The sequence below is a fragment of the Rhyacophila brunnea genome, unplaced genomic scaffold (genome assembly GCF_057557595.1).
Source record: "Rhyacophila brunnea isolate RB1 unplaced genomic scaffold, BYU_Rbru_1.0 scaffold_9, whole genome shotgun sequence".
NCBI classification, from domain to species: domain Eukaryota; kingdom Metazoa; phylum Arthropoda; class Insecta; order Trichoptera; family Rhyacophilidae; genus Rhyacophila; species Rhyacophila brunnea.
Genome location: NW_028233361.1, coordinates 10,110,103 through 10,119,990, shown reverse-complemented (window position 1 = coordinate 10,119,990; position 9,888 = coordinate 10,110,103). Strand labels below are relative to the sequence as shown.

Here is a 9,888-nt window from a genome sequence, read left to right as displayed (position 1 = left end):
TTCTGAGGTTTTCAAAATTATTATATTACAGAATATATTTCTAACAATGGAAATATTCCCCTCCCATTCCGTTTGCTGTGCATGCCGGGTTACGTTTATACCTATCATGATTTTATACTATCAACTGGTAAAGATAGCATGTTTCCCAATATGAAAAAATGTTGGGTTTTATTGTTTTACCAGTTGTGTTAAAACATCTTTCAATTTTCAGAGTCACGATTCCTGTCTCTATTCGCAGTTACGCCAGCTGAGAGACCTTATGTTGGTGAAAGGCCTCATGTTGCTCAAAGGCCGCAGAGTTTTGGCGCTCGCTGCGCTACAAGACTGGAATCAGCATTGGATCAGATAAAGCGACGCCAGATGTTAAAAGCCAGGGATATGGAAGTTCCCGTATGTAAATTAGCATGGTCTTAAAGTGAAAGTAGTTTAGTATCTGCATCAACAATGAGTTTAATTAAAATAATATATAACAAAATAATAAGCGAAAAATATATTTTCCATAAATAATTTATTGTCAATTGGTTAGCCAAGTATGTTTCAAATAACTAGTTGTAATTTTTAATACAGCCAATCCACTAGTATTTTAATGTCATAACATAGCAGCTCAATTTAAAGCGTCAGTGCATAAACCGAGAGCAGTTGTCAGAACGAAGGACAAGCTTAGAATGACGTATTTTTGACATGTGTTTAAGTTTATCCCATATTCTTACACACTCCAGATCGGTTGCCTGTTACTCCGCACCCGTTAGGTATTTCAGTTCCTATTAATTCTGTGTTCAATGGTACCATACATACGCTATGATGGTTAGCTATCCTCAAGTATTTTGTTGAATAGAGATTTCAGAAACCTTTTTATTTCTACATAGTAGACACGGTATTACTTGTTTCATACATTTCTGACATAGGATTCTTGGACAATAGATTCATAAATTCAACTTGTTACCATTGCAATACAATTTATAAATGTCACATTGTTATTTTAATATATACAGGTGAAAGAATAATTATTCAATAATTGTTGCGATGTTTAAAAAATCAGTTGAAAAAAATCTGCATGTTTGTTTAAAATCGGATTTTAGTACATTAGTACATCTTTATAGATGGTTTTATATTTATCATTAAAATATAGTTTAATAAGTTCTTTCAAAGTTTACAAAAAGATTTTTGATGTTTTATATTTAATTAGAAAAGCATCAATTTTTTCTAAAAAATGTGTACTAATTAATATTGAAATCGTTTTTCTTTTTATTAAATTTACCTTCAGTATGGTCACAATTTTTGAAAGGTATTTGTGGAATATTGGAAAAAAAAGTGTGCACCCTCAGAGTAGGTAATAATATAAAAAGAGTGGGTGTTACTCGGCAAAATGAAGCCGTGTTTCTTGCGTATAACGCACAGTAGAACCTCAATTGTATTGTTATAAACTGTTATTAACAAAAAAACAATAAATTTCAGCAACACATACTCGCAGTTTGAATGAAAATATTTACCGGTGATGTGTATAAAAAATATTTAATTCAGACGTAGAAATTCTATTTTACTATAACTCATATTGCGGGGATATAAGCGCGCCGAATGCTTTCTCACTAGAACTTATGGTCTGTTTGTTCAGACCTTGTGTGCACCACAAAATATTCCATAACTTTGGGTGAAGTGTGATTTACATGGTTCTTAACTATTTAAATGTAAAGTTTTTCACATACAACTCATCATAGGCCCAGTTACTTACTCCGAAACAATATAAGACCCTTCCACGGGACATATGCTGTGATTAAAAGCAAGTATCATGTAAAAATCATCATGGTAAATGAAATGAGGGTAGATATTGCAATTGTTAGGTAGGTACGTTCTAGATATGCGTCATTCATTTACAACTGACTGGAAACACATGAGAACGTCAGAGGCTGCCCATAAATCACTCATACAATATTTTCTCTTGACTTCATGGCTGGGAAGCTACATTTCTATCCATTCAGCATTCCTCATGAACGTTCTAAAGCCAGAAATGAGTTAGGCAGATGCAATCGTGGGTCAGGAGATGGGGAATATTTAAATTAATAAAGCCTGAGCATAACTTTTTGCACAAGCAACGAGTGGTCCACTTTTCAGCTGTCAAAATCAGATCCCAGATTGCTTGACATATTGATTCGCCCTTTCTCGTTTCAAATTGAATTATAAAAAAATCTCAAATCAAATATATTGTGTTATCAATAAATAATATACATTCCTGTTATTCATCAGCTGTCAAAGTCAGACTAGTCCTTCACACAAAAACTGGTGGTAATATCGATTTCCAAAAAAATATGTCGCATTGATCTATGCATTACATTTGTAGAAGGTGTGGTATTATTTATCGTGTAACTTATCTATTCAAATCAAACCATTCCCTGTATGAAAACGACAAACGTGTCAGTATGAGCACTCTATAGAATAATGTCAGGCAATGACAATTCATACATAAACAACAACAGGAGGGGCGGAAAAAGTAGGACCAGTCGTTGTGAATGTATCGGCTTTCTACTTGAGTCGGCAATGACCTAACTCATTTCTCATGACTAGACTAAGTTCTGAGATTGAGCGGTGTGGAAAAATCCATATGCACCAAGGTTATCACTTTAGCACTTTTCCGTTATTTTCATTCTTCCAAATTAGCACGGAAGGTATTCTTTACACTAAACGATTAGCGGCGGCTATCTCTAATTCGTAAAATTTAGGTTAGTGGACATGTCGGTCAAATTCAGATATTGTTCGTACTGCCGAACCCAAGCGGATAAAGCCGAACCACCATCTAGTCGGTAATGAGCCGAACACAAGAATTTTGTATTGACACGACAGACATTTCAACATAACATTAGTCATGTCTTGTGATTGCAGCAAAACAGTTGGATCTCGCGTCTCAATTTGTAAAATTGACACACTGTCTCGTTCACGAGGGGCTGTTAAAAGTTATCATTTTTTGACAGTTCAGACGGTTAACTTTTTAACATAGGTAATTAACCGCCAGAATACATAAAGTTATAAATGTGATATATTTATCACAATTAGCTCTTTTTTGACATATTCAGTATAGTTCTTCTACTATGACAAATGTTAAAAATAAGATAAGATCCTTAGACTATAGATACATCTAGACGCCACCCGTTGCATTGCTAAATGAAGCCGCGTGCCTTGCGTTTGGTTTGTGAGCGAGCGAACGCATTCGTCTACAAATGTTCGAGACCATAGACCATTTCGCTAGTGCTCGCACTAGACGCTCAGAATTATTTAGTATTTTTAAGCGGTCAAAATGCAACCATTATATAAAGATATCCATAATTTAAGTTATTTTAAAGAAACATTAGGTCACTGATATTAAAATATATAATAAAATACAAATAAATTTTCACGAACATGTATCAACTTACTTATGAAACGTAATACCATCTTCTTGTTTATCAGTACGGCTACCACATTTTAAGACAACACACAGAACCATCTTTTCTACTTAATTAACCAAAAATATTTACCACTGACTTTATGTTTAACACAAAAAATATCAATTTTAGCAACACGAGCTCGCAAGTTATCGACGCTATGTGAAGCGTTTCGCCCCGATTTGATGGCGATACTTTTGGAAACTGGCTTGTAGCTAGTAGACCTTTTATCTTACTCTAGCGCGTGTCGCAGAGATTGTAAGGGTGCCGAATACTTTCTCACTCGCACTCATGCATCGTTTTTGTTCAGGCCTTGATAAGATCTATTATTATCTATTTATGATATTTCCTAAGACTCTTAACTTATCTTATCAGCCTTGCGAGTAATGTTTGGTAACTGCAAACAACAGTAGGTAGGTAATATACTCAATTCCACATCAAATTACTAATTCACTTTATGTAGATATTTGGAGAAAATGAAATTATTACTTCATTAAAACGGCTCTATTATTTTTTAACATAATGAAAATTGACTTAAATATCTCATTTCTTAATCACCTTTTATAATAAACAATAGAAATATTATTCACACAATTAAACATCAACCTATTTGGATTACAGCATTCTAGAGTAATAAATTAGGTTGTTCAATCATATTAGAGTATTACAGAATCTATGAAATATTACATTATGCGTATAAGAATATTATTTCTGTTTTCAAAGTAACTATTAGCGAGACTATATCATATTCTTATGACACGTTTTGTCAATGCTTATGAAGCCAACATAATGTAAGAGATGACAGATGAAATTGTTACTACATTAGGAACAATAGATTAACCAAAAAATTTGGTGAAGCAGCGTTCACAGAGTAAACTCCGTTTTAGATGATACATATTATCATCTCTGTGGGTTTATTCTATACACGAGGCAGTTATCGACGGTAATTTATCATATTTATGTATTCAGGCGGTTAATTGTTACAATAAGTTAACCGTCTAAACTGTCAAAAAGTGATATGTTCTAACAGCCCCTCTCTTGGCTGTGTTAACTTTTAGAGCGAGATAGATAGTTTTGACGGCTAAATTATTGTAACAATTATAATACTTTAATACATAAATATGATTAATACTTTGGACGCGGAAGACGCACACGGTGCGTAATGACCAGGCGGCCGATCGATGTAATTAACGTGCATTTTAAAGGGGGCAATTATAATCTCATTATCTCTTCAGCAGCGAAAGCGTTAACTACCGTCAATAGCCGCCTTGTGTATAGAATAAACCCTCAGATGTGACTATATTGAAATTATATAGGAGGCAAAAAAAACTACTCTATAAGCAAACGTGAAGATAGACTTAATTTTTTTCTGTAAGACAGTGATTATCTTGATTTCTCTGAATAATAAGTAATCATAAGCTTCTCCAGCGCCTTACGAAATGGACTGCGAAGGCTTATGTTAACGCAATATATGGTTTCCTCTTCTAATTCTGCATCTGCTCCAAATTGAAGGTGGCGTGTCTTGTGATCAGTGAAATTTTCTTTAAGATTTGAAGAATATTTTAGAGATAACTCATTTTTGCCCATATTGTGGACTGACTGCTTTCTACATAACTACATAGAACTTATGTGCAAAAATTATATTGATGTCATTATCATTTTCAAATGTTACCGATTCTATATATAATATTAATGATTTTTTTTAATATACTTACAGGTTCAAATGATTGACTTGGACGGTTACAGTTTACAACAGCACTTGCGCAGTGTCCCCATGAATATGTACGTAACTCGAATGAGGGTACGACTTCCGCAGAATCAAAACTGGGTGAGGATTGAGCGCTGCCATTTCGATCCGAGAAACGTATCATTGGAGACAAGACTACTCTTCAACGACTTGACGATAAGCGGGAGTGTTAACTTATTTGACGGACAAAATGATTTAGAGAAATCAGATAACTACGAAAGGGATACATTTTATGAAAGAAGAGACTTTGAAGGACATATACGATACGGAAGAGAAACGCCAGACGATGATCGAGATGCCAACACTTACAGAGATCGTAATAGTTATTATGACAGGAATAGAAGAGATTGTAATATGATATTAAGGTTACGCAAGGCAGGCATCGGATTCTTTACGCAACCGTTGAATCAATCTCCAGGAAGATTCAACGTTAAAACTGACTCTGAATTTATTGAACCGGGATTTATAAGTGTATACGCATACGGGTGTGAAGGTTATATTTCCAAAAAAAGGTTTGATCACGACAGAAATTATAACGATGATACTGATTACAAAAACAGATTGGATAAAAGATATAAAAGACAGATAGATTTGTTCCGATTTGACCCATATGATGAACAAGATAAGTCAATGTATTCTGGAAGGTCAACGCAAAGACGAAGACATGAAGGTAGTCATAGAGTCGAAAAGAGTAAACTCTTTGGCCCGGACGATCGCTTGGAAGAGTTCGATGATATATCAAGAGAAATGGAAGATATTTTTACCAAAGGTATTAGATCCTTGTTGACAACGTACATGCAAAAAGAGTTACAGCCTGCCATTAAGGAGACTCTTATGAGAAATCTTGGATATACTATTTCGTATGGATAATTTTTGTATTTCATGTTTTGTTGAAACATTGCCCTAAAAAATGAAATGAGAATAGTTGACACACAAATTATTTATAAATAAATTGAAATTAGTACGAAGTGATGATTTTACAAGCACCTTGTACAGTTATATAAATAAGTATCCATGAATTAACTACACGATTATTTATTCCACTTTATGGGCCGCAAGTCTGTAACTACAAGGATTTTTTCAGTAGTGTTATCATGCTACAGAAATAAATATATTAACAACCATTACCATTATTTGAAAACGGTACTGTGACATGACAAATTTCAATTTCACCATAAATGATATCGTAATATATTTTTGGAGTTATTTAAAAACATATTGAACAATACTAAGCTAATAAAACTGAAATATATATTTTTAAAATGCTTGGATCAATATTAGTATATGTAGGGCTGTCAAAAAGTGTCTTCTGATATTATACTGGTATGGATACTTTATTTCGATACAATTCGATACGACGGCCTTGCCCTACTTACAATAAACAATTTCATAGGCAAGCAGTGAACATCAAAATGAATATGGCCAGTTATAAACAGAAGATTTAAATATAATAAAATGCATTATCTGAAAAAAAGTTAAATATTATAGAGGGACCAATAACTATAAAAGGTAAATACATCCCGATGGATTTTGGTGCACATTGGAGGACGGAGCTATACAGCATTGAAAGTGATGTAGTCCATTTTACATGTCACATTGTTATTTAAAGCGGATGAATCACCATCAAGAATAAATGAATATACTCGTGTCTTATATAAAAAAAATTAATATAGAAGTTATCAGAGTTTGTTTATCTGTTAATGTAAATATGGCATAATTTATTATGGTAGCATGTAATAAGTACGGAACTTAACACCTGTCCATTCCAAATGGTTACGGTTTTATGGCGCTGTATGCAGTTGTTAAGCCTTTAGTGGGGATCGGGGGTGAAAAAATACACCTAAAATTGCGCGGGGAAACGTAGTTTACCACTAACACGTAGTATTAGTGGTAGGGATATGCCTTTTTTGTTATTTATCCCTCTGTAGTGATGCTTAGTTTTATCCAATAAATAATGTGATGTGATGAATATTATTACATAACCTTCATTTAAAATGTACCTGAAAATAATAAAGATGAATAAATAATAATATATCAAAATAGTATTACATAAACTACCGATAGTGAATAACAAAAATTTATTTCAACAATAGAAATAAACAGTCTGTTGTAAATATAATTAACAATAAAAACATAATATGTGAAGATTTGATGTTGAAAATTACTATAACTAAATAATGTAATACATTATTAATAAATATTCCTAAACTATAATGTTTATTTTATTTATGTAAATTGAAATATTTTAATAGGATCCACGCAGCTGGAGTATTATTCGACATTAAATAATACTAAAAAATCTATCACTATAAACTCTAACTACTAGAACTCATTTCGACACCTCTTACGTATATGGTCGGAACTGCATAATAGCACTTTTCAGTAGTATGATTTTTATAAATTTTAATGATACCATAACGTTGATTTTTAATGCTGGAATCGTATTTTTTTAGTTGATTGATATAAATATATTGATTGAATTTTTGTTTCTTAAAAATATTTAATAAAAGGCAATCAAGTCAATATAGCCAAAAACGCAGTGCCAACCTTGTATGTAGGCGTCGATTTGTTCAAAATGCATATCAATTCTTATAAACAATAAATTGTATAATATCACGATTAGCGCATTTTCTGGTACAATTATTAGACATTTTTCTAGGTGGTTGATAGTCAAACCGCTGTTATAAGATATCCACAGAATTCACTGTATTTATTAACATACCCCTTAATGTGAGTTTTATCTATTTAGATGAACAAATGAATTATTATTCTTCAAAAAACATACTACATTGATATGTTTTATGGGATTTAAAATGAATTTGTAGGTCTTATAACGTGGTGTAATTGATTTGTAACGTTAGTTATGGTAAATTCTGAATGCATTGCAAATTTCTTCAAAGAATGTAAAATGTAAAGCAGAAACTACCATGGCTTTGATGAGACTGGGAAGAAGTCCTTTGTACAAAGCTGTGAATCCTTCATATTTAATTGTATTTGTAATACAATTAATAAAGCTTTTACATTCAAACTGTCTTCCAAAACTCTTTCGATTATGTTGGAAGCCTTGAATTTGCATTCGCTTTTTTGCTAAGTCAAACGGATATATGAATAGTTTTGCTAATAATCCAGCTATCGAGCCGGCATATAAACTAACACTTATAGGAGTCTTTGAATTGTTGTTTACGTTTGGTTTTTGGAATACCTCAGTCAAAATTTTATAAAACATAAATTGAGCACCAGAATGTGGTGCTATTTGTGCGATAGTAGGAAATAATCCTTTGAAAAGTGATAATTTTCCTTCAGTAGTATACATTTGATAGAATGTATGCCATACGCCTTTGTAAACCCTTTGGTTCTTTTCTTCTGCAATTAGCCGTGTCCTGATTGTATCAAACGGGAATGAAGCAATCGTTGCTAGGCTTCCTGCTATTGATCCACAAGTAAAATTAACCACAGGAGCGTAGGAACTAGAAATATATGGTTGATTTTGCAAACATTTTCTTGTAAGGAACTCATAACACCAAAATTGCACTAAACCATAGGATATTGATAGGTACTGCGCAGGAATATGGCCACTCCATAAGGCTATCAGACTTTCTTCTTTGAGAATCAAACGGCTCGCTTGTAACACTGAAGAATATTTAGATCCCTTCGCAATAGGCTCTACTTGCAATTGGAAACGAATCTTGATAACATCCAGAGGTTGAGATATGCATCTGGTAATAGCTCCTGAAGCGCCACCAGCTACCATATATTGCCATTGCGGAAGACTTGATTTATCTTTATTGTATCCAACCATCACTCTAAAAAAACCAAACAATGATACATTAAGAGTAAAGCCTCATCGGTTTCAATTCTGAATGCTGTATACAAACTAAAACATATACTATGCACAACTGGTTAATTATATATAGTACTTAAATGCAACAACAGTGATCATGTTGTATGTCAATTTGTATTCACTTTTAACTTACCTTAACCAGATCAGAAAACCAAATAATGTATTTGAAAGTTTGAAGGAAATATGGTAATATTGTTGTATTTAGAATCTTTAATGAGTATTTTTGCACAAAATACATTGTTATAATGTATTTTCACCTTTCAGCATATTTTATACTGCTTACATTCATTCGGTTTGTTGACAATAAAATTTTGACATTCCGATCTGACAGTTGTGAACTTCCGATTTTGTGAAGGTCAAAGACAAAAAATAAAAATAGTCATAGAGTATGTAGTCATATAAAATCAGTGATACACAAACCGGAAATTACCAGAAACGATATCAGCCAATATTATTAAAATTCAAAATAATATAATAATACCTATTATGTATTATGAAACCAACAACCCAGTACCTGGGTAATTTAATAATATTTATGATATTTTAAAAATATACTTGGTTATACAATACATAATATTACTAACAATTAGTAGATTAAGACGTATTGAAATAATAAAATAATTTATTGTCGCTGTATTATAATATACCAATGCTTTCATAACTGATAGACGCAGTGTCCTAGGGGAATAGTTTTTTTAGGGAGCAATCATTTCAACCGACCATTATAGAAAAAAATGAACTCTCTAAATCTTGCAAATTGTGATAAAAATAATATTGTCAAACAATTTTCTTATCATTTTTTGATATTATGTACCTACCCTAGCTATTTATAACAAAATTTAACTTTTGTCGAAATTTTACTTGGTACCTATAATATTTACAAAGCT

The 9,888-nt window shown here is 32.4% G+C and overlaps 2 protein-coding genes across 4 annotated transcripts; one reads left to right on the top strand and one right to left on the bottom strand.

The window, feature by feature from the left end:
- Positions 1-345: 345 nt before the first annotated feature.
- On the top strand, positions 346-6,151 carry LOC147063244 (uncharacterized). Of its 2 annotated transcripts, XM_085959776.1 has the most exons (3): positions 346-384; positions 4,677-4,685; positions 5,131-6,151. In XM_085959776.1, exons 1-3 carry the CDS (start codon positions 361-363, stop codon positions 6,028-6,030), a joined length of 933 nt encoding a protein of 310 aa, XP_085815902.1. In that variant the 5' UTR covers positions 346-360; the 3' UTR covers positions 6,031-6,151. The 2 variants fall into 2 exon arrangements, with proteins under 2 accessions (XP_085815902.1, XP_085815901.1); XM_085959775.1 differs by lacking the exon at positions 4,677-4,685 and having other exon boundaries at positions 346-390.
- A 1,718-nt stretch (positions 6,152-7,869) lies between these two features.
- Positions 7,870-9,311, bottom strand: LOC147063243 (mitochondrial thiamine pyrophosphate carrier-like). 2 transcript variants are annotated; one of them, XM_085959771.1, is made up of 2 exons: positions 9,259-9,311; positions 7,870-8,963 (listed from the first exon to the last, which is right to left on the bottom strand). In XM_085959771.1, exons 1-2 carry the CDS (start codon positions 9,288-9,290, stop codon positions 8,018-8,020), a joined length of 978 nt encoding a protein of 325 aa, XP_085815897.1. In that variant the 5' UTR covers positions 9,291-9,311; the 3' UTR covers positions 7,870-8,017. The 2 variants fall into 2 exon arrangements, with proteins under 2 accessions (XP_085815897.1, XP_085815898.1); XM_085959772.1 differs by having other exon boundaries at positions 9,135-9,273.
- Between the last annotated feature and the right edge of the window lie 577 nt (positions 9,312-9,888).

Excerpts from the sequence above, each read along its gene's own strand:
- LOC147063244 (XM_085959776.1), top strand. The coding sequence starts at position 361 with ATGTTAAAAGCCAGGGATATGGAA.
- LOC147063243 (XM_085959771.1), bottom strand. The coding sequence starts at position 9,290 with ATGAATGTAAGCAGTATAAAATATGCTGAAAG. Across the intron at positions 8,964-9,258 it reads AGTATAAAATATGCTGAAAG|AGTGATGGTTGGATACAATA; the intron begins GTGAAAATACAT and ends TGGTTTTTTTAG.